General features: G+C 44.0%; 1 protein-coding gene across 10 annotated transcripts in view; it reads right to left on the bottom strand.

Moving 5' to 3' along the window:
* inpp4b (inositol polyphosphate-4-phosphatase type II B) overlaps nucleotides 1–23,775 on the bottom strand; it is a 1,159,724-nt gene that overhangs the window by 204,616 nt on the left and 931,333 nt on the right. For all 10 annotated transcript variants that reach the window (XM_086009058.1, XM_086009093.1, XM_086009068.1 and 7 more), the window contains 2 exons: nucleotides 18,819–18,949; nucleotides 16,170–16,277 (listed from right to left, as the gene is read on the bottom strand). In XM_086009058.1, the coding sequence (XP_085865184.1) occupies nucleotides 16,170–16,277; nucleotides 18,819–18,949 (239 nt within the window). The remainder of the gene's footprint in view (nucleotides 1–16,169; nucleotides 16,278–18,818; nucleotides 18,950–23,775) is intronic.

The raw sequence follows: 23,775 nt of genomic DNA on the forward strand, positions 1-23,775 counted from the left end.
CTGCCCTGTATCTGCTCGCACAGTAGCTGGACCCGAGAACATAACAATGAAACTCCCCTGTGATCTGGACCGGATCTCTGTGCCTTACACACGTGTACTTCTTTAATCTCTCCGAAGGTGAGCCGCGTCAATACCAGGTGGCTCATCACTCGGCATCCATGGCAAACAAACTAGAGAGAACACCAAGGGGGTGATTTTCAGCGTGAATGGGGCGGTGGCGAGGTAAAAATCTCAAAAACTTCTGCTTGCTTGCCGCCCGTTGCAACTTGTGAGTGGGCCTCGATTAAGGCGGCCAGTGTTTCTGTCCAAAACAGGCTGGATGCCTCATTAAAATATTTACATCAGGGTTCTAAGACATGCTCAGGACCCTGAAGCAATTTTGGTCTTCCACTGAGCGTCAATTCAAGATCACCATGAAAAATAAGGAGGGAAACATTAGCAGAATTTTATCTTCTCGAGGGTTGTTGAGACATGGAATGTTCTACCAGGACAGAATCCATAATCTCTCTCAAAAGGGAAACAAATAAATATTTGACTAAGTAGTTTTGCTGCAATGTTACCTGAGCAGGGCTCTTCCTACTGGGCAATGCTATGCTGCCGACTGACCTCCTCACACCCAGTTTCAACTTGGCTGGCCTAGGTCGCGAGGCCAATGGAAATCAGAGACATGTGTACAATATGATTGGCATGTCTGGAAATTTGAACAATGGCTTTTGAAAGATGATGGTGGTGTTTCAATTTTTTATATAAAAGTTAATCTCTCGTGGCATTGCACATGGGGAGTAAAGACGATAGCCCCCAAAAACGGAGCGGGGATCGCACGATTATCCCGTGCCCATTGCTTCCGATGCAGGCAGCGTGCAAACTTTGTGCTACCTGTTAATTTAAATGATTGCAGTGTGCAGCCAGTTTTAAATGTGCTGTTGAGTGGCTGCTCGCCTCAGCAGGGGGCTCCATTTTTTGAGAGGCTAGCACCAATTAAAGCCAGCCTGCATCTCTTAAACGGGAGGTGCATTCTGGCTGGAGCAGGTGCTGGAAGTGGCTGTGGAAGAGATTCTGTGCAGGAAGAAGACTGAAATATGCACAACAGGGGAGAGAGCATGCTCCAAGGTTCTCCTACGCTGCACTGGAGGCCTTGGTGGAGGAGGTGGATAGGAGGAGACAGGTCCTCTATCCATAGGGAGCTAGGAAGCCTTCCAAACAAACTCTGTGATGGCAGTGGAAGCAGATAGCCATGGCAGTCAATGCCAGGAGTCAAGGCCCAATGACCTGAATGCAGTGCCGCAAAAAGTTAAATGATCTCACATGAGTGGTCGAGGTCAGTGAATTCATCTTCAAATGCCATATTCCACCAACTGCACCACGAGCCTCAGCGACCGCTCAATGCACCATACCCCCATAACTCAACTATCAACAATCTCTATCAATCAGGACTCATACCTAACATTCATAGCTTCACCTCACCCCACACATTTAGCACACCTGCAAGCTTCACACCCACATCTCACAGATTGCACACGCTGCCAGCTATTCAACTGTGACAGGCATATCACCCAAACAGATTGCACCACACTCGCTGACACACTTCCCTCGCTCTTGCAGGACAAGTTGGCGCATAACCGGAGGTATCAGGAGCTAACCTGCAGGGGACAGGCACGGCTGCATGACCTTACCCCAATGGAGAAGATGCTGGTCGCCAGCATTGGAGCGGCCATCGCTGAGGCCGTAGGCAGCAGCGGGGCTGAAACCATCAAAGGCGACAGTATCATCATACCTAATCCTCCTTCTCACATCCCACTTCCCCCCATCCCACAATGTCTTTTAATTTAAAAGCTGCAGATGGTGTAAGCATGCACCCCTCATTTTCCCCCCTACCCACCCTTACCCTTGTGCCTTTCTCCTTACAAATACTCAAGAACTGCAGCCTGGCCAGGCAGTGGTGGAAGAGCAACAGGTGGAAGAGGAAGAAGGCAGTGACGCTGAAGACACAGCACTGTCACTTGATTTCATTCTCGCAGCCACCAGCTCAGATACTGACACTCCACATAATTTAGAGGATAGCTTAGATGCGGGAACTGCACGTGATGAGACACCGGGCACAAGTCGCCTGCAGCCAGGGCAGGGTGCAATGGTAACGCTCCCCGGGGGGGAGAGGTTGCACATGAGTTCTGTTGCAGAGGAGTCAGATGAGCACTTCGATGGGGCAGGCTGCAGAAGGCGGCTGATGGGTATGCACAATGAAATGTTTGATGTGGGAAGCCTGCCAGAAAGCCTGGGGTCAATGTCAAGGAGCATGGAGGAGTCCAGCGCTAACTTAGCACAGGGCTTTGCGCAGAGCTTGGAGCCCATCCATTCCAGCATGGAAGTGGTGACCAACACTTGTGGACCCAACCATGATGCAGCGTATGATGGCCGATGTCTCAGCTTCCACTGGACAAGCCAAAGTCATTCAATGTCTGGGTGCTGCAGTGGGAGCTCAGACTTCTGTCATGCAAGTTCAGCCTGCTGCCATAACAAGCTCAGACTGCTCTCATGCAGATACCAGTGTTGAAAGGGGCTTGCAGGGTCTCGCAGCAGTCCAGCAATCGGTCCTCTAACAGATTACTAGGATTGCTGAAGCGTCACCCTGGGGAAGTGGCAGTAGCTCCATGGCGCATGAACCTGCTGTCCTCTCTCAGAATGACAGCATTCGTACTACAACCACTGCCCTTTCTGTTGCCCGTCAGCCAGCCAGCCCGGACTGCTGCCGTCCATGCCAAGATGGCGCAGTCCACAGCTGGGCCCTCTAGGCCCAGAGCTGCTTGAGGTTGTCCTCAAAGGCCATCTGCAGTTACCTCCACTGTAAGTCAACAGTCTTCCACCAGCCATGCACCAGCCACTGGGGTAGCACTGCGTAGGAGCATTAGGACAGGCAAAGGCACACAGAAGACGGGCACTAAGGGAATGCACAAGGGTGATTAGTTGATTTTTGTATGCAACATGGCATGATTTTATTGATGAATTTGGTTTGGAATGTTTATTTTGAGGTGGATTTTATTTTTGCCTTGTGGCCAAGCGGACATTGTGATCGTCAGTGACAGAGGGAAGGTAAGGTGTGGGACTGTTGGTAAATGGGGAATTGGGGTTGCGTTTACTGGTATCGCAGCTGGATAAGTCAGTCACGGACAGCCCAGGCAGAAAGGGTCTGTCGAGGTTGCCTCCACCCTTCCTCTTCCTCCTGCTCCTCAGTTGGTCTCCATATAGCTGATGACAAGGGCTGTGCCCTCATGATGTGCAGCATGTAGCAGACCACCACAAATCTTGACACTCCCTCTGCCGAGTACTGCAGGGCTCCGCCAGAATGGTCCACAGACTGGAAGCATTGCTTCAGCACGCCAATGGTCTGCTCGATGATATTTCATGTGGCAGCATGGCTCTCATTATAAGCTTGCTGCCCATGCGTGTGTGGGTTGCGCACCGGAGTCATGAACCATGTTGTTAACAGATAGCCCTTGTCGGCCAGTAGCCACGCACTGGTTTAAAATGACAATGGCTGTAGAATGAAGACATCATGACTGCGGCCGGGATACCAGGCATTCACCTGCATGATTCCCCGAGTATGGTCGCACACCAGCTGGATGTTGAGGGAGTTGAATCCCTTTTGCTTGTGGTACATATCAGGGTTTACATGCGGCGCACGCAAAGCGACGTATGGGCAGTCAATGGCACCATGCTCCATGGGGAAGTCTGCAGCCCTCACGAAGCCACATGATCATTCCGCCTGTTGGTTTCTGGCAAGAGAGCATGAAATATATTCAGCTTTCTTGGAATATAGAGTCTCAGTGACCTCCCTTATGCAACAATGCACGACAAACTTGGAGATGTTGCAAATATCTCCTGCTCCAGCCTGGACAGAGCCCAAAGTATAAAAGTTCATGGCCACCATCACCTTCACAGCCACTGGCAATGCGGTCCTTGCCCTGCTCTGAGGCTGCAGCAGGTGGCAGATTTCAGTGAGGACGTCCTTAGTGAAGCGCAGACGTCTGACGTACTGTTCCTCTCGGAGGTTCAGTTGGAGTATTACTCCCTGAACACCCTGGGCAGATATGGCCTCCTGCTGAAAGCCCTTCTCCCCCTCCTCCTCCCTCTTTCAGCAGCTTGTCCTGTTCCATGTCACCTCTGCTCATTCTCACGGTCATGCTGTAGGCCAAGTGGAGTGCATACTACTGCACCAATGTCTGGAAGCAAGCAGAATACCTGAAGTCAGGACAAAGTCCTTCAGCACCTGCCACACCACTCCCTGTAGACGTCAACAACTTTAAAGAACTCTAGCAACCACCAAACACTTCTACAAACACAGCAAGAGCCAGTAGAAATCAACCAGCAACTAACCTGTAAGTGGTTGATGATCCCTTTAAACAGCGCTGTAGTGGGGGGGGGGGGGGGGGGCGTCCTTCCTGCTGCTGTGTGTTCAGCTGTGCGAGGTTAAGAGGGGGCGTTAGCTGGAGCATTGAGCTCCAAAATGGCAGCGCTGGCATCACATCGGCGTTGCGCGCCGATTGACATCACGATCTGCCCACTTTTCATATTTCCATCGGAAGCTCCCTGCGCGCACGCGCTATCGCCCTACCCAAGATGGTGTCCGGCGCGGCCCACACCAGAAGTGTCGGCGCACACCATGGACGCCATTTTGTAACCTAAACGGTACTCGTAGCACCCAAACAGCAGGCGCTATGGAGCTGAATTTTGTGGCCCAAGTGTCTTGATGTTCTAAGACTGAGGGTTTTTTTTAAACTCCCCCCCCCCCCCCCGCTGCAATATTTTCATTCTCGATCGCTCCTCAGCAACAGGCTCGAGAGGCTGAATGGATTGCTCCTGTTCCTACGTTGCATTCAGGTGAAGCTGGGTTAGAGGACTGTGTATAATTGGACCCGATATAATTCAGTCCCCATTTTAATACATTCTGTCCTTAATTTTATGTAATACTTTGATTTAATATCACTTATAGTTAAATAGCAAAGCTTACATGAATTTGGAAAAGCAAAGAAGTTTAGTTGGTGGGAGATAAGAGATTCTCTGCTTTACAGGCTGAGAAGCTGAGGCACTGGCAGGAGGTAATTATAGTGTGACAAGTTTACATAGGCAGTTTTTATGGGGACATGGGAATTTAGATTGGAAGTGTGCACAGACCTAACATTTTTAATATATTACACACACACACACTCACAGACATACAGAAAGACTGAGGAGCGATCGAGGAGGAAAGCATTGCGGCAGGGAAGTAGTAAAAAAAAATCTCAGGTGAAACAGAAAGGTCCAGTCTCAAGCCATACATGCACAAAGCATTAGTGTTGGCTGCAGAGCTCTGTGCATGCTGTTAGTCTCGGAAATATTGGCAATGAGGATATAGAGAGGGCTCCTGGTTGCAGGAGTAGAACAGACGTTAAGCTCCAGGCCCCAGGCAGAGGTGGCTAGGGAGCTCTAACACACAAAGGGCATGTTTATGGATAATTTTGTTTACTTTTTAAGAATTCTGAAATTCTAAATGATGTACTGTGTTAGCATTTTAATTGTAAGGGATATATAATGCAGTGGGTCAAATGCAACAGACCACCAAAGCAACTTATAAAAAATGATTTAAGCACTTTGCTTGTTTTGTGATAGTTGCTGGTTTCAGATTGATCGTTCTTTTTTAAATGAACAGTTTGATGAGCTGATTTTGTGTGGGTTGCTGATTCCTGTTAATGGTTACTTGTATAGTTGATAAAATCAGCATGGTTAACTGACCAGATAGTTGTTATTAAAACCAATCAGGAAAACATGACAGATGTTTTTTTGTGACAATTTTGGTATATGTAGCCATTTGGTTTGACATGGGCTATACATTAGACTTTAACATTATATATATATGTGTTATAAAGAGAGAAGCCAAAAAGATCTTGAAGACTTTCGGTAACTATTATGCATGTAAATTTCTTTGACTGTTTTGAATTGCATCGCTGAGTCTCTTGGTGCCAGAGCAGTATTGTCGACAAGAACTCATGACATATCAAGCTTAATGTCATACACTAGTTTATACTCAAACTCTTTGGGAAAACACCAACAGTATTGCTTTGACACATCCCATAAAAGTCAACTTTGCACTTTCCTTTAAATGGATGTAGTAGATCTCTAGGAAATCCCAATGTAAATATACTGCGATGAATATTGTCATTGAGAGTCATGTTAAGCCATCTGCTTGAAAAAAGATGTAGAGCTGGCCTCCAGCCAACCTAATTTTTCCTCAACAAATGTCAAGAAATGCTAAACATATTGAAGGCAAATTACACATCATGATTTGTAGCACAGGCACACACCCATTTAATCAAGGAGCCAGGACAGTGGACTTAAGAAACAGCCACCAGGCAAAATAGATAAGGTAGACTGAAGGTAATTTCCTCAGATGAATGGCATGTTTATAACCATGTAAGCTGCCCCTTATCTGTCTCACAGAGTTCAAAATATACCTGTTCTCATAAAATTAGAATGCAGAATTTATACAGCTTATTATTAGAGCACGTGAAAAATTTGGTGATGACAATTAAGTCAAAATAAACTTATAAAGTAGACCACTGTCCTTTAATGCTTTAAATTTAAATGTGGATCATTTTGCAGCCATATACCACCAAAAGTGATAATCTCATTGTTAAAGAAATGGCAGAAAGTTTATACCATTACTTTTGAATCTCATAGTTTTTTCCCCTTCCCTTACTGTCCTCAAGGCATTGACTCTTTGCTGGAGAACCGACCGTTCCACAGGCTGGTTACCGCTCCAGTGCCTCACAGAAGTGGTCAGTATTCATATGTGAACCTTGAAATTGAGCTTGACCACTCTATTCCTTCGTGGGGAATCACAGGCTAGCCCTGTCCTCATCTTACATCCACACACCCGCACTTACAATGGGATCGCTGGACAGCGATCAGGAGTGGAAGGCCTGGGTGATTATTTTCCCCCTCCTATTCCATGGGCACTGAAAAAAATTCTCGTGGCCCAACAGTCACCCAGCTGAGAGCAACTAACTCAGCACAGAACAAAGATTGAGCCTGGGACCTGCTGGTCTGTATGGCTCAACTACTTACTGGACAAATTCACCGAGTCTCAGAAGAGCTACCCTTTCATTTCTGTTGGAATGCAATATTATTAATAACTGCAATGCTACATATTTATATTCTAGTATTTGTTTACAAGTGGGAGCATCTTTCATGCACAGTTGTGCTGGAGAAGCCTTTATTTGGGCCAACCTATGCTGGCGGTAATTCTTCTCAGGAAGCTCTCCTGGGTGTCTTTAATTGTTCACGTGGACTTTCAATACTCAGGGCTGGAATTAAATAAAGTATTCTGTAACTGAAAAAATAAGTCACTTTTTTTTTTACCAGAACCGTTATTAATAACCTCCAGCTGAAGTAAAGAAGATGCAGTCCATTATAGAGTTATAACTCAAGGGAATTCATTTCAGTGTGCCGTTTGCAGTTTATACACACAATGCTCATTCAAACAGCTGATTAATGGCCTTGCTCACACCTTTGCAAATTCTAATCTATTAATTATTAACCCAAGAACGTCTCATTTAAATACCTCATCAGTCATTACATATCAGAGTCTAGCCAGTGGAAATGTCCTAGAATTTCTTTAAAGGTGTTTTATATTTTAAATAGGAGTCATTGGCCCCGATATTTACTGGGGCTTGGTTTCAGAGCGGGGGGGGGGGGGGGGGCGGGCGGGGGAATCTGAACGTCATTGAGTTTTAACTCCAGGCCCTGTGTGAATTTTTTCCCCAGGTTCCCTGCCCGACAGCCAGCCTGATTGACAGGCTTGGCTGCCTGGTGGACGTGGGAGGCTGTGGCACAAGGCCATAGCCCAGGAGCAGGTAAGTTTAGTGGTGGTAGGGGTGAGGGGGAGATTGCTGGGGTGGGGGGGGGGGGGGGGGAGTAGAGTGTAGTGGGGGGGTCGGTGATCATGGTGGGATTGGGGGGGGGGGGGGAGAGAAGATTGTGACGGGGAAGATCGTAGGGGGTCGGGGGAGATTGCAGAGGTGGGGCATTACACGGTTAGCTTGTTGGGGCTGGAGGAAACACTCCTGCTCCTCCTGTCCCACAACCAGTGCTGTAAACCCTTCTTGCCACCTTTTACCTGCCGGGTTTCTCGAGGCCAGGGAAACCCAGCCGTCAGCAGTTAAAAATAGAAACCTTGTTTAAATGGAGGCACACAGCCTCCTTGAAAGATATCAATGATCGACCCACCTCCCGAGAGTAAATTGGTTGCCTAACCCTCGTCCTGCCTCCAATAAAACCGGAAGTGGGCGGGTTCAAAGAGTTTTGACATTTTTACTTCCCATCTCACCCAAGCTTACCCATTTTTGGGGGTTAAAATTATCCCCATTATTTTTCTTGTTTCCTCTCCTGTTGGTGGTGACTCACATTGAGGAATGGTTTCATGGGTATTGGCAGCCCTCAGCTACCTTTTCCAAGTGGTCCTGACTGAGTCATTCTTTTTAACTATGGGTTTCATTGTAGCAGAACTCAATCCTGTTCTCACTCAACACCTTCCAGCAGGGCTTGATGCACAGTTACTCACCTTCATCTAGGGACACTGAAGCCAACTCTAACATTCCACCCCTTCCCTGGCTGAGGTAGCTAACTCAGCACAGACAGAGAATTGAGCCTGGGACAGTTCTGGTCTATATGGTTCAGTACAACGCCACACAGTGCATTTGCCCACTGAAACAATCGGAATGCCCATCCAATTACAAATCAAAACAGCATACGCCAATATTTGTATAGTTCAATGGTAAAACAATGTGCTGAATATTTTTTGCAATTTGGGTATTGTATCTTCTAAAAGATAATCAAGCATTGGAGAGGGGCGGGGGCAGGAAAAGAGCAACAGGGGTGATTCTGAGATTTAAAACTTGAAGTTATGAAGAGAGACTCACAGAACTTATTTTCATTGGAGAAAAGATTGAGAGGAGACATGATCGAGGTCTTTGAAATGATGAGTAGAAATGTAGATGTAATCAGTACTTAACCTGGACTGTGACTGCAGAACTAGAAGACAGGAGTACAAAATGAACAAAGGTCGGGAGAACAGACGCATTGCTTTTTCCTTTAACAAGTAGATATGTAGAACACAGTGCCAGCAAAAGCAGCTAATGAAATATTGATTAGTCCATCTAAAATAAAAGCTGAAGCACCATTTCATTAAGAATAGGATCAATGGTCATAAGCACTACTGTTTCTATTTATTTTTTATGTTATGTTAAAATGGGCTGAAATTATATTCCATTCCATTCCTTAATCAACCAGAGCTCTAATCTCCTACTACTTCTCACCTGAGTGCCAATCTGCTACCAACTCCCGCCCATGAGAATGCAGTTTCACAATCTTATAGATGCCCACTGTTCTATGCTCCCCAATTCTGGTATGCATATCAGCAGCCCTCTTTTCCAAATGAGGGACAAAGTGAGGAAACGGCACAGATCGGGTCCCAGGAGCAATCAGTTGGCATTCCTATCAGTAGCAGTTCTGTGCCATCATGTAGGCCTGCACAAGAGACTATAGGTATTGTCTCTGAAAGCAACTAGCCCTCAGAGTCTCCAGCAAGAATGGATCCCTAGTACTGATGCAGACCCAATGTAGTTAGTCGCAGATACAAGTAACAAAATACTTTTGTATGCTCTGTTGCTTGCCATTTGTTCATGCAGCCACCAACCAGTGCTACTCCCACACCTAGGACATCACTTAATAGTAGGGTTCATCCTCAAGCAACACAGTGAGGTTTCACAACACACAAGGATAAACACAGGAGCAAAACACAGTGGCCCAGAAATTGCTGAAATGGCACAGCTTGTGACATGAATTGGACTTTTTTCCTCACCCTTCAGATCTCACTATATTTGTGCCAAAAATTGCTGAAAATGTGAATGGATGATGGCGCAGCAAGTCAATGTCACATCTGGGGCCTCGTGAACATTGGATCCAATGGTCTATCTGGACTTCCAAAAGGCGTTTGTTAAACTGCCACATAATAGGCTCGCCAGCAAAGTTGAAGGCCATGGAATAAAAGGGACAGTGGCAGCACAGATACGAAATTGGCTAAGTGACAGGAAACAGAGTGTAGTGGTGAACGGACTGGAGGAAGGTATACAGTGGTGTTCCCCAGGGGTCGGTACTAGGACCACTTGATATATATTAAAGACTTGGACTTGGGCGTACAGGGCACAATATCAAAATTTGCAGATGACACAAAACTTGGAAGTATAGTGAACAGTGAGGAGGATAATGATAGACTTCAAGAGGACAGAGACAGGCTGGCAGATGAAATTTAATGCAGAAAAGTGCAAAGTGATAGGAAGAACGAGGAGAGGCAATTTAAACTAAAGGGTACAATTCTAAAGGGGGTGCAGGAACAGAGAGACCTGGGGGTATATGTGCACAAATAAATTGTTGAAGGTGGCAGGGCAGGTCGAGAAAGCAGTTTAAAAAGCATACGGGATTCTGGGCTTTATAAATAGAGGCATAGGGCTTGAATTTCATCGGGCCGTTGAGGCGGGATAGGTGGTGTGTGGGGGGTTAAAATCGCGAAATCGGGGGGCACGAACCCATCCCGTCCCCAATCCGCCTCCATGCCCGTTTCACAGGAGGTGGGTCCCCGACCTGTGCTGGGAGCCGCCTCCTGAGGCGGGAAGGGGATTAGTGCCAATTAACTGCCTGTTAACAGGTAGTTAACAGGCAGTTTTTAGCCTAATCCCTATTTTTATCTCTGAAGTGTGGGCTTCCCGACGGCTCCAAACCACGCCAAGTTAGTAAGGTGGACCGTCAGGCTGAAAGACTTGGAGGGTTCGAGATGTCCGGTGTTCAGGTGAGTGATGGGTGCATGAATGCAGAGATAAGTGTGTTTTGTGTGTGTAAAGTGTTTAAATAAGTTTTACTTACCTTTGCAGCCTTCCTTCCTTCAGGTCTCGGGAGTCCATCATCTCACCGGCACAGAAAGCAGAATGGCCGTGAGCTGTCAAAATCTGTAGCATTCTGCTTTCTGTTCTGGAGAGATCTCTAAGTTAATTCCTTCCTCTCAGGCTGATTTAGAGTACAGATTGTCAGTGTTTGACAGCTTCAAAGAGCTGTCAAACGTTGATATTTCATCTGTCAAAAGCTCTTGACAAATGAAATGTCAATCTGTGATGTCACCTGTTGCCGGGTGGCCCTTAATTGGCCTGCTGAGCCCGCTGGGTGGGCTCAACAAGGTCAATCAAGTGAAAATCGCGTGGGTTGGCCACAACTCGATGGAGGCGGGACTACAACCCCAAAAGTTGTAGTCCTGCCTCCTACACGCCTCCATTGATAAAATCCAGCCCATAGAGTACAAAAGCAAGGAAGTTATGATGAACCTTTGTAAAACATTTCTTCGGCCTCAACTGGAGTATTGTGTACAATTCTAGGCAACGCACTTTAGGAAGGATGTGAAGGCCTTAGAGAGGGTGCAGAAAAGATTTACAAGAATGGTTCCAGGGATGAGGGACTTCAGTTATGTGGATAGATTGGAGAAGTTGGGGTTGTTCTCTAGAGCAGAGAAGGTTGAGAAGAGATTTGAAAGGTGTTCAAAATCATGAGGGGTCTAGACAGAGTAGATAGAAACTGTTCTCATTGGCAGAAGGGTCGAGAACCAGGGGACACAGAGTTAAGGTGATTAGCAGAAGAACCAAAGGCAACATGAGGAAAAACGTTTTTACACAGTGAGTGGTTATGATCTGGAATGCATTGCCTGAAAGGGTGGTGGCGGCAGATTGAATCATGGCTTTCAAAAGGGAATTGGATAAATACCTGAAGGAAAAAAATTTGCAGAGCTACGGGGAAAGGACAGGGGAGTGGGACTAGCTGAAGTGCTCTTACAGAGAGCCAGCATGGGCATGATGAGCTGAAAGGCCTCCTTCTGTGCTGTAACCATTCTATGATTCTATCTCCTTATCCAATTAAACAAAAGGACAGAGAAAGAAACAGAGTGAATGATGGAGAAAGTAATAGCTTAATGAAGTAAGATTTAAAAATGAGCATAACAGGGCACGTTTAGTAGAACGCAATTGCGCAGCAAAATGTTTAAAGATGAAATGTACTAATTATTCGTATGTTTAATTGCAGAAATGACCATACCAGTTTAGAGAGATGAAACTTACAAAAAGAGACACTGACATAACCCTTTTCTGGAAAAACGAAACTTAGTAGTGGTCAAGAGAGGGTCTCGTTTCTCAGAAATCACATGACCTGATGACTCATTTCCAAGAAATCAGAGGGACCACAGGCCCATACAGTGAAAAGTGAAACTTATGTTATTGGTTACCTTGTAGAAGTTAGGCACACCTAGTTAGTGATTAATGTATAGACTTTTAAATCGATTGGACCTCTGGAGTAGGAGGTCTCGGAATATGTGTATAACTGTGTAAACCTCAAGAGATTCGGTGGAGTTGGAGCCTTGTGTTGGGACGCAAGAGCCATAGCTCCCCAGGCCTGAATAAACCGTTTTTACTTCAATTATTGGGTCTGTCTTTCTTACAACAAGCCAGTGTAGTCGACTTTGTATATCACTTAGTCCACACTTTGGGGGCTTACATCACTTAATTAGAGTCAAATTAGATACAGAAAGACAAATAAAGAGAGGGAAGGAAAGAGGTGAATTAAGAGAGAAAAGAGACAGAAAGGAAAAGTAAGAAAAAATTAATAAGAACAAGCAGAAGAAGAGGACATTGTAACCTTGTGTTTGGGAATTGTTGTATTGGTCCTTGAAAAGTTATGAATGAATGGCAGGGTAGGTGTGCAAAATATACAAATATTCCTGAGCCAAGAAGTATTGAACCAGCATGATCATCATGATCAGGCCCAGTGGAACTGCTTTCATAGGAATGTAGGAATTGCGAGATGAAAAAAGACCAAGATCCATCTAGTTCACCTTCTACCATTCTGGTAATCGCATGGTACAACAATAATGGAGTTGTTGACTAATCATAGCAATCAATCTCTATCAATTACTCTGGAACAGACCCAGACATGAGGTGAGGAAAACCCCATTGATTGAGAGGTTTGGAAAGGCAGGGGGTGATTTTCTCAATGAGGAGCTTTTGGAGGCGGGACTCCCACTTGTCAGGTTTCAGTCCCGCCTCCATCAACTTCTGGCCAACCCACGCTATTTTCCCTTGATTGGCCTTGTTAAGCCCGCCCAGCGGGCTTAGCAGGCCAATTAAGGGAAAGCTGGTTGCAGAGAACGTCAACGTATGACGTTTCATCTGTCAAGCTGTCAAACAGTGACATTCTCTTCTTTCTTTTACAGAAATGAAATGGTTGTTGCATTGGAGAAGGCAACGACCATCTCTCATCTCCAACGCGGAGGTCCGAGACTCTCCGCATACCTACCGACTGACGCCTGCAGGAAGAAACAAAGGTAAGTTCACTTTTACTAGCACTTTGCACTTACCTCAGATACTCACCTCTCCACTCTTGCACCCATCACTTACCTTCACAGCACACTTTTGCACCCCCCCCAACCCCCGCAGACCCTCTACTCGCCTCGCTGAGCTGGCGGGTTTCGGAGCCTTCGGGAAGCCCGCACTTGTGAAGGCAAAAGGGGGATAATCCTATTTTCTGCCTGTTAACTATGTCTGTTAACAGGCAGTTAATAGGCTTTAATCCCTTCCCGCCTCCAAGGAGACAGGACCCGGCACAGGACGGCCACCTACCTCCTGGCAAGATGCCATGGTGGTGGGTTGGGGCGGGATGGGTACCCGCCCCCAAATTCTGCCATTTCCCAGCAGTCCCGCCTCCATACCTGCCTCCCCAGGGCTGGCAAAATCACCCCCCCCCATAGGTCCAAAGTCACCTTTTTCCTCCCAAGCATGCTACACTTCTCATGTCATTTCTCAAAAACTCAAATCCCAAAATGTTATTTTCTGAAATAAATCTATCTAATTTGTATTTCTGAGTGTCAAAACAGCTTTGCATCCTGAAAATTATTGCCTTCTAACATTAACAGGATTGTGGATGGCAGGACTGTCACAAAAATATAGCCAAGACAAATACATTTTTGAAAAAACCTCGAGGAACAATTTACTATCAGTTTGCTACTTCCCTTTCTGGGCCTCCAAGGTTGATTAACATGTCAGGACCATAAATCACATCATTAACAGGGTTTACAACATGAATTACCAGCCCTAAATGGCTGCAGTGAGATTAATTTGTATTAACGGCATAAATCCAGCAATTTCTTTGGTTTTGTCGGGGATATCAGTGCAGCGGCGCAAATCATGGGAACCTTTCCTGCGGGTCCCCGGCAGCTGCTTCCTGCTGCCCAAATTTCCACTCCTGCCCGCCTCCCAGGCGGTAATTCTTGCTGGGTTTGGGTGGGAGTCTGATCTTATATATGTAAATATACTGAAATCTCTCCGGGACTCAGCCTGTGAGCTTGTCACTTGCTGTACACCCATACACCACCCCCCACCACCCCCGCACACGCACACACATCAATCCCACCCCCAATTAAAATCAAGGTCACTGACTCCAGGTCTGATCTTGAGTAAAATACTCACTTTTCAACCTGACGAGGCATTTGCAAAATGCTGCTCGAGTTCATCAACAGCAGCGTTTTTCCATCACTTTTCACTATTGTTAGTTGATCCATTTTAGGAAAAGTAGGACTCAAAGAGGAGAAAACATAGATGACTAAATCGCTAAAGTTCTCGAATGACATTACATCACCTTTGACTCGCAGTTGCTTTTCACTAAATTAGGATGAGAAGCAAAGAAATATTGCTCTCAGCTGTTGCATTATGCCCAGGAATGATGAAAGGCATTCCATAGACATACCACATCACATATGTGCATGGACTGCTAAAGGCCATAGCAACATAAACTCACTTTGTCATGTTTATTTTGTCCACTTTTCTTCTCTTCTCTCTGAAGGTGCAGACTCATGCGGAGATACAGTTCCATGGGCAGCAGCAGCTCTAAGTGTCCATCCTTCACATGAGCTAAAGCAGTGAATGTCAGCAGGCTTTTTGCCTGTGGGGGCCAACCAAGTCGAGGCTGATCCTGTCCTCACCTGGCATCCACATGCGCACTTTCCAGCAGAGCTCACAAGGGCAACAATCAGGCCTGGGAACACCACCAGATTTGGTTTTTTTCCCTCTCCTTAACCCACTGTTGCTGAGGCCTACTGTAACATCCAAACTGACTCAGCACAGACCACAGAAACTGGACCCTTCCTGGACTACATGGCACAACATCCCATCAAGCAGTGCACTTAGCAACTGAGCCATCAGGGAAGCCCAATTTTGCCATGTTGAGTCTAAAAATAAATGATTTTTTCACTGATCTCTAATGAGACTTCCCCCACCACCCCACCCACCCCCCCTGCCCCAAGAGAAATGATTTGATACTTTGACGTTGACTTAATTCAAAGAACTACCCGCTTCACACAGATTGCCAGCAATTAGAATGCTAGACATTTATATGTCAGGATAAAAGTGCTCAGAGGAAAGTTAAAATTAAATCTTTCTTTTCTCATCGAGAGACTTTTGCAAAAGTAATAGAAACATAGAAGATAGGAGCAGGAGTAGGCCATTCGGCCCCTTGAGCCTGTCCCTGCTTTCTCCTCATATCCCTTGATCCCTTTAGCCTTAAGAAATATATCCAACTCCTTCTTGAATATATTTAATGAATTGGCCTCTACTGCCTTCTGTGGTAGAGAATTCCACAGGTTCACCACTCTCTGGGTGAAGAAATTCCTCCTCATCTCTGTCCTAAATGGCTTACCCCTTATCCTTAGACTGTGACCCCTGGTTCTGGACTCCCCCGCCATCGGGAACATCCTTCCTGCATCTAGTCTGTCTAGTCCTGTTAGAATTGTATAAGTTTCAATGAGATCCCCTCTCATTCTTCTAAACTCCAGCGAGTATAAGCCCAATCGACCCAATCTCTCCTCATACGTCATACGTCATTTGTACATTCCATAATGGAAGTCGACAAGCACAGAATATAAAACTGATTACTGCAGTACCTTTGAACAAATTGTAAAGCTTCAAGATGTTTAAAAATCTGACTAAAACGGCAATCCACATATAGCAATCAAATCTGCAGTGCAGAAAAATTATTACATTTAACAAAACCCTTACCAGTTTTGGCAGAACTACACTGAATGTGCATTCTTTGCAAATGCAGATTAACTGGAACAAATTCAAGCTTCTTCTCTCCTCTGCTGCAGCTTGGTTTAAATGATGACCCTGCAAGTCAAACACACACAATGCGATTTTTGTCAGCTGGAGGTGTATAAAATTTACAGTCAGGCTGGTCTATGTTGATATTACACACCTGCTTCAAGAAGAAGTGGTTCTCTAACATCATAGATAACTGGTGCAGTGTTTTCAGTCCCATTTATATTGCTGAGCAGACTCCACAGCCCCGGAGTAGCAGACAAGCAGTGTGCCTGCTGGTCATTCACAATTTTTATTTTCTGGCTGATCGTCCTTCTCAACGGTCTCTGTATAAGTGCCCTGATGTGGCGATGCCGGTGTTGGACTGGGGTGGACAAATGTAGGAAGTCCTGGTGTTGTGTGACTTCCTACATCTGTGTAAGTGGACTGAACGCTAAGCAGAAGGGAATCTTAATGGGCAAGATGACTGTAACTGCCCCTACCCATACAGCTGAAGTACATTTCAGGGGGTGGGGGAGAATGAGGTAGTAACTACTGATGACTTCCAAGAAGATGTGAAGATTAACCAGCATAGTAGGAAGGTCTGGGCACAAAATATCAGATGAGCAGGAACATGGTTCAGTACCAACAAAACCCCATACTTTAGGTTGTTGTACCTGAGCAGCAGGAGACCATAATAAAAACAGTTCTACACTATTTGCCATTTTTGTGATAATGTTAAATACAGTAGTTACAACTGACAATTTTATAACAATTTGCCATATTTTAGAAAGTGGTTTGAGTATATGAATAATGCGATAGTTTGTTGTATTAGCTTCTTGCCCTTGTGCATTTGTTAATCACTGCGACAGTATCAAACAGATATTAAAGTTCTAATACAGTTTGAGGGGACTGCTATTATAGAAGTTAAGTTGCTACTGTAGACTTGGTGAGTTTCAGCAGTCTTGGTTAGTCTGCCAGCAGTGGTCGTGGGATGTCACGCAATGGCGTTGACTCCGCTACTGAAAAAACTATTGCGGGTGAACTTCAGTTATCGGGGAAGGGAATAAACAGGACAAACTGGGGTGACAAATGTAACTGTAGTGCCTTGTTCCCAAAGGATTATTCCAACACCTTCCACTCTATAATCTTAAACAGACCTGATAGGCCTCAATAAACTCTCTCCAAATGAAAGGAACTCTGTATACAGTATTGTATTGAAAAACAGCACTAGGAATCTGATAGTGACTACTTTTAAGCATTCATGGGAAATTCTAATAAATACCAGAAGATTGGCATTAATGATTTTTGGAGTCTCTGCATATTCCATGAAGAAATAAAAATGTTCTTAGCTTTAGGTCATAATACTGCCCAAAATCAAATTAGTGTGCCCATGCAATTCAGAGCTTTAAATTAACTATTTCAAACATCGGAATACTAATATCTATAGCTATTTTCTTTATTGTGTTAGATTAACCAGTCCATTAGAAAAAAATACTGCAGAAATAATACATCAAGAGTAGATTATCAAAGATGCTACAAAATATTAAAGGTAAAATTAATCTGTGAAGACTACATATATGTTCTGACAACGCTTTCACATTGAAAAAATTCTCAAAAACATAAAGACAATGCAAACGTTAATTAATAAGTCACTTCACCTGGTTTTAGAAGAAATTATAGCCAGAGAAAACAAACTGGAGTCCGTAGTTTAAAATGAAATTTAGTCCTCAGATACTGACCCTCCGAGCAAATAAACATGCTGTCAGACACCCTGAGCAGATCAGACCGATTTTATCCACTGGCTTACTCTCAGTGAACAGCTCATCAGTTAAGATCATGCAGTGTTACTTCTGCATTAAAATGTATTTGATTCAAAATTAGTGTAATCGTATTACCATCACACTGACGTTTAAAATATTAATTAAATTGTTAATCCTGATCAACGACAGAATGAAATAATTTCACAAATGAATTAAATATGATGGTCAAAATCAATAGCAATATAAGTTTGCTCTATTTCCTTGTATTTTTTGTGCATCCGAGTTCGCCTCGTATATTTTGGTGAGCCTGTTAGTTTAGAAAGAACTTTTCTCCATACAGATCCCTCATTGATAAATAAATCCCCAAACCACTAAGGAAAGAGCAGCACTGAAGAAAGATCTTTCCAAACCTACAGGTCTAAAAATCTAAGCACGTTAAACCAGTAGCATAGAATATGCTGGAATTCAGATCAGTATCTGCATGTTCACTCAAATTGGGAGAGCAATTGCTCCCCATAAGTTGGTGTTTATGGGGAGAGGAAGGAGAGCTAATAGTTTCTGTGGAGAAGCATATTATGGGAATACATGTCCAAAACAACCAACGACAATTAGACCAAACACAAAGTTCAAATTCATTTCCATTTTCAGGGTTGACCTAGACCAGATCAGACTCTCTTTTTTAAGATCACAACTGAATACATGAGCATCTTTGCACGCTTACAATTGTTTTTGGAGGTGAAATTGACTATTTTTCCCCTTGCCCCCACAAATGGGACAATATTGCAGCAAATTCTGACTTTATCTTACTGGAATTGAAGTGGCATACCAACCGACCCCTTCATTCATCCCTCGCTCCGGTGCTTTGTACCTGAGAACTTATTGAGCTCCGTAAGCATTTCCTGGTAGCTGCTAATCATATGCTGGTAGTGGATGGTTACATTTTGTCGTAGAGTGTCCCAGTGAGCAGAAAGCTCCCCCAGCTCCTCCAGATCCTGTAACCTGATAGATATATTAAAAAAAAGCAAATTTGATCATCAATTTCAGATTAGTCAATTGCTAGACAGTAATAAATCACCATTAATAAAGGCATATTCAAAAAGCAACATGTTATGGAGTGCGTATTTCAGTATGCAACAAAATATAAACCCTTAATATCCGACAGATGGTCTGGAAATATTTCAACAGCACAGCTGCAGAGATTAGAACTTATTTACTCCTAATATGTCAGTACCTACAACAAACACAGGCCCGAGTCTCACAAGTCAGGAACACTAACAATAAATAGATTTGTTTAAATTGAAATTAATTTTAAGTAGATCCTTTTCCAGTTTTCTTTCCTCCACCTTTGAAGATGCTGGCTCACGCACCAGTACAGTTCCACAAGGGTTTGTACACTCCAGTACCTCACCATTCTTGATGTCTGAACACTGGCAGGCTATTTGACTGCGGAGGGCTGACCCGAACCTGTCCTCACCCGACATCAAGCACTTATTTTCCAGTCAAGGTTACTAGATAGTGTTTGAGAGAAGGAATCCTGTCTAATTTTTCACCTCCAAGATCCAGAGCCACCAAGTCCAATTGCAGTGCCCCTACCAAAGCTCTGCCTGAGACCAGTTAACTCAGCATAGACTTGGAGATCACACCTGCGACCTACTTCACCTGCATGGCTCAATTCTATACTGGGAAGTCCAGTATTAAATGAAACATCTCAGGAGTTCACCTAGTCTTTGTTTCTCTTTTGTCTGATAAAATCCGAAAGAAAAATGTTTAAACAAAAGCGCAGGTTCTAGCCGTGTGTTAAGATGCATCCAATACCTATCGCCCCATGCCAAAACATTCACATTTCAATGGGTTGTCATAAAACCAATTTAAATCTCAAGTTCCAGCTCAAGGTTCGTGTCAAATCATTTTTGTTATTTAAAAAATAAATGAAGCATAAATGAAAATTGCAGATGCTCAGCCTTATTTTTAACACTTGCTGCTCAAGTCCATATCATCTTTGTATATGCAGCAGCTCAGAAATGAGCTCTTTCTTTGTTCCAACTCCATAGATACAGTGCGTTAGAGTACGTCGCTTTCTTTCTGCTGCTTTAGTTTTGTTTGGCTCATTAATTCCCCTTTTCTTGCAGAATCTCGAATTCTCTATACCCTTGTCTAAACTTAATACTTAGATTTTTATTTTGTACTATTTATTTCTTAAATAGCCCATTCCAACTTTTACTTCACTTATTTCTATCTTTGAATGAGTTTTCTACCTGGTTTTCTCTACCTCCTCCATTCTGGATCTGGCTCTGGCACATGCAACTTTAAATCAGCCTTAAAACTAGCTGCTAAGGCTCTGAGGAGACTGAACAATGCAGGTTGCTCCAACCACATCAGGGCAATGACCAGATTATAACAGATGTAGAAACTGTGCCAACATATGGCAACCTGGATTGGTCCGAGTGCCCGACAATGAAACAGGCTAGAAATTCCATGATCAGAGTTATCAGATTGGGACACAATTCCTGGGGGGAAAGAGGGGGGGGGGGGGCAATATTTGTGGTGGAACCCAGAGCCATTGGAATTCCATCCCATTGAAATCAAGCTGACAATCTGCACTACAGGGGCAGGGCTTCTTAGGGTCCCCCACATAACACCAAAGAGCAACTTTGGTGGTATGCCTAGGAATTGCAACCAGCTCATCCCTGATGGGTCCAGCCTGAGAGAAGACTTGGGTTCCACTGTTGTCCTACTGAAGGTCCATCCACTGAAGGTTAAAAAAGAGGCAATCGCCCCCACGGGGGTCAATAAGATTTAGGTTCGCTTTGGGTCTCAGTAGCAGTAGGATACCATGCTAAGTTCCACCTCTCCACACGGCAGACATCTCTGTTGTGCTGCTGTTGACAACAGTGCCTGCTCAGAATATTTAAATAATCCTGTTCCCGCAATTTGGGCTAGGGTCAGCAGCAGGGGAGAAGTCCTCCTCTGCCACACTTCCGACTTGTCAATGACACAGGCAGCTGAGTGATGCACAACCAGTTAACTTCTTGGCAGTGCCCGAGGGGTTGGCAAATTTTAAAGATTTCTGTCAGGTTCAGAGGTAGAAAATAGTTTAAAAACCACTCTCCATTGAAATATATTTTAGGAACTATAATTGCCCCTAATTTTTATACTTCTCTCTGCATTTAACTATATTTTCAAGATGGTGACCAGAGAGCTCAAGAAAAAACAGGAACAGTAGAAGAACTCTCAACCCTGAACACAACAGTCAACAATATTGTTTCAGAAATCACAGTAAAAAAATTACAACATTCTTAAAGAATGTTAAAATTGTTTGTGAAAATGTCAAATGCTGGGACCCTGTGATTACTGGAATTCAATGTCCTCACTCAGTGGTATACATTTCCTGTTAGTAACAATGGTGCAAACAGGGCACAAGTATCCAATAAATGGGGACAGAAAGCAAGATGTTACTCTCAGGTTTGAGACAAAGAGGCAGAACATCTTAAAACCCTAAGAAAGCAAGGAGTGAAAACAGGCCACTTGGCCCATCAACGGTACTTCTTCCACATAAAGTGATATGGGATACATGGGTTTAGGACTACTGTTCAATTAGGGAGTAAACACCAACACAGGCTGGCTGGGCTGAACAGCCTGTTTCCGTGTTGCAATTTCTATGTAAAACATTTATATTTACATCAAACTCCATCTACAACTCCTTTGCACATCTGCTTACTTGATCAATATATTAATGAATTTGTTTTGTTTATGTTTATTTTATAATTGTTAACTGGCCACTTGCTAGCAACACTAATTTTAAAATATTACAAGAAATATTCTCTGCTAAAGCATTTATGAACATCAAAAAGACTTGATAAGCTCTGGCACCATGCCAACAAGCCTGCGGCAGATGGTAGAGACCAATAGCATGCTGAGGATGAAAGTGAGGTGCACCTGAAAGCTTAAAAACAAACATTGTAAAACCATTTCGCAGTGCGCACCACTGCAGAAAATTGTGATTCAGTGTAAGACTGGCATAGTTAAGAGTGCAGAAAAGAGAAAGCAAGAGTAAAGCTAGTAATAAAATACATCCCAATGGAAAATACTGCTACAGTTAACTGAGAAATAAAGCAGAGGTTCAAGACGGACTAAGTGGAAGCAAGTCAAATGAGGATTGAGGTCAGAATGTGCAGCAACTAGAAATCAAGATCTGAACCTAGTAGATTGGTGTGAAGCAAAACTTGCTTACATTGCTCTAACACAGAGACAATAACAAGTCGTCAGACATAGTGTGCCGCAATTGAGGTACTAAATAAAAAGACAAATTTGAAAATACTGAAAGCTGGGCTGTGCCTCAGAGTAAACTAAACCTAACAGAACTGATTAACAGTAAAAGTCTGAATTTAATGTAAGGGAAGAGTTTCAGAAGAGTGAGAGTATATTGTCCAGGAAAGTTAAAGAGCAACAGTGCAGTTCTTAAATAAATAAATCTAAAAAAAATTAACAAATCAAGTCAGCAACTACAAAGGAATATTGATCTGAAGCACAGAAAGCCCTAGCGGCAAAGAGGCAAACAACTCTTGGAACTACGTTAAAAAGCATACAAATCAAAAAAAGGAAGTCAAATTGTATTTTTATATGGAATCCTATTTCAACAGAGGTTTAAAATAAATCTGCCATTAACTCTTTCAAAGTAGCAGACAAAAGAATGTAACACGAATGCATTCCAACACAAAGAACAGCACAACTTCACATCACAAAAGACTTCAAAATAATACAGAAATAATCAAGAATTGCACAGATGTGAAATCAGGATAGAGGGTGAGGAACACAAACAGAAAGGGGAGATCGAAATTCAAATACATTAATATAATTCAAATAAACTGGAAAAGTTAAATGACTAAGGTAAGAACCTTTAAGACAGAGGAAATTAAAGGCAGTTATAAAACAGCACAGTTTGGATGTACAAAATTGTGCATTGCAACCATAGGAAGAAGCCTATCAAAGGATAGATAACTTGTATGATCTTGAAGATTTATAGCTGTCTCCATATTGGAATTTATTTAGCTAGCATTCTGAGAGCCAAGTATCCATGAGCTGGCTCCCTGTGTTTGTATTGCTTAATACAGCTCCTTCACCCTAACAGCAGAATTACAGGCCGCGATTTTATCATTGGTGGCGGGTTGGGTGTGGGTCAGGTGGTCGGCGGGTTCCGGTCCCGCATCTGCTTTCAGCCAGTCAGAAATTGAAATTTTACCTCAGTTGCCGTATTGAATCCCTGCGTGCGTGCTACCCTAGCCAATTAGTGGCTTCGGGTCTGTTGCTCGCCTCTGCTGACTTCTGTCAGCCAGCTGTATTTTAGGGGCTCATGCAGCCTTCTTTCATTTTCATCCTTTTATGTTGGTTTTCATGCTGGCATCTGCTCCCATGACTGCTTCAAGAGCCAAGGCCTCTCCCCGCTTTGATGATAACTCCCTCCAAGCTCATGCGGATGGAGTGAGAGGGCGCAAGGAGGTAATGTTCCCACCCTCTGGACAATTAGCCTCCTCAGCAAAGCAATGCAGCCTGGTTGCAAATTGTTGAGGAGGTCAGCTCCAGATCGTTGTGTGCTTGCTCCTGGGCCCAGTGCAGGAAAAGGTTTAATGACCTGGTACGCTCAGGAAAAGTGAGTATAACATCACACTTACCTTCAATCTGCTCCCCATCGCCTCTCATCACCAGCGCACTCTGCATTGTCAACCTACTCCTGCACATCCCAATTTACCCTTACATTCCTTGCACCCTTAACCATCCCTCTCTCTATGTACAGAATCACTTCACTATTCGACTATGCTGCCCTCACA

This window comes from Somniosus microcephalus, chromosome 2 (assembly GCF_052327205.1).
Source record: "Somniosus microcephalus isolate GS21.2 chromosome 2, FLI_Smic_1.0, whole genome shotgun sequence".
Classification (NCBI taxonomy): domain Eukaryota; kingdom Metazoa; phylum Chordata; class Chondrichthyes; order Squaliformes; family Somniosidae; genus Somniosus; species Somniosus microcephalus.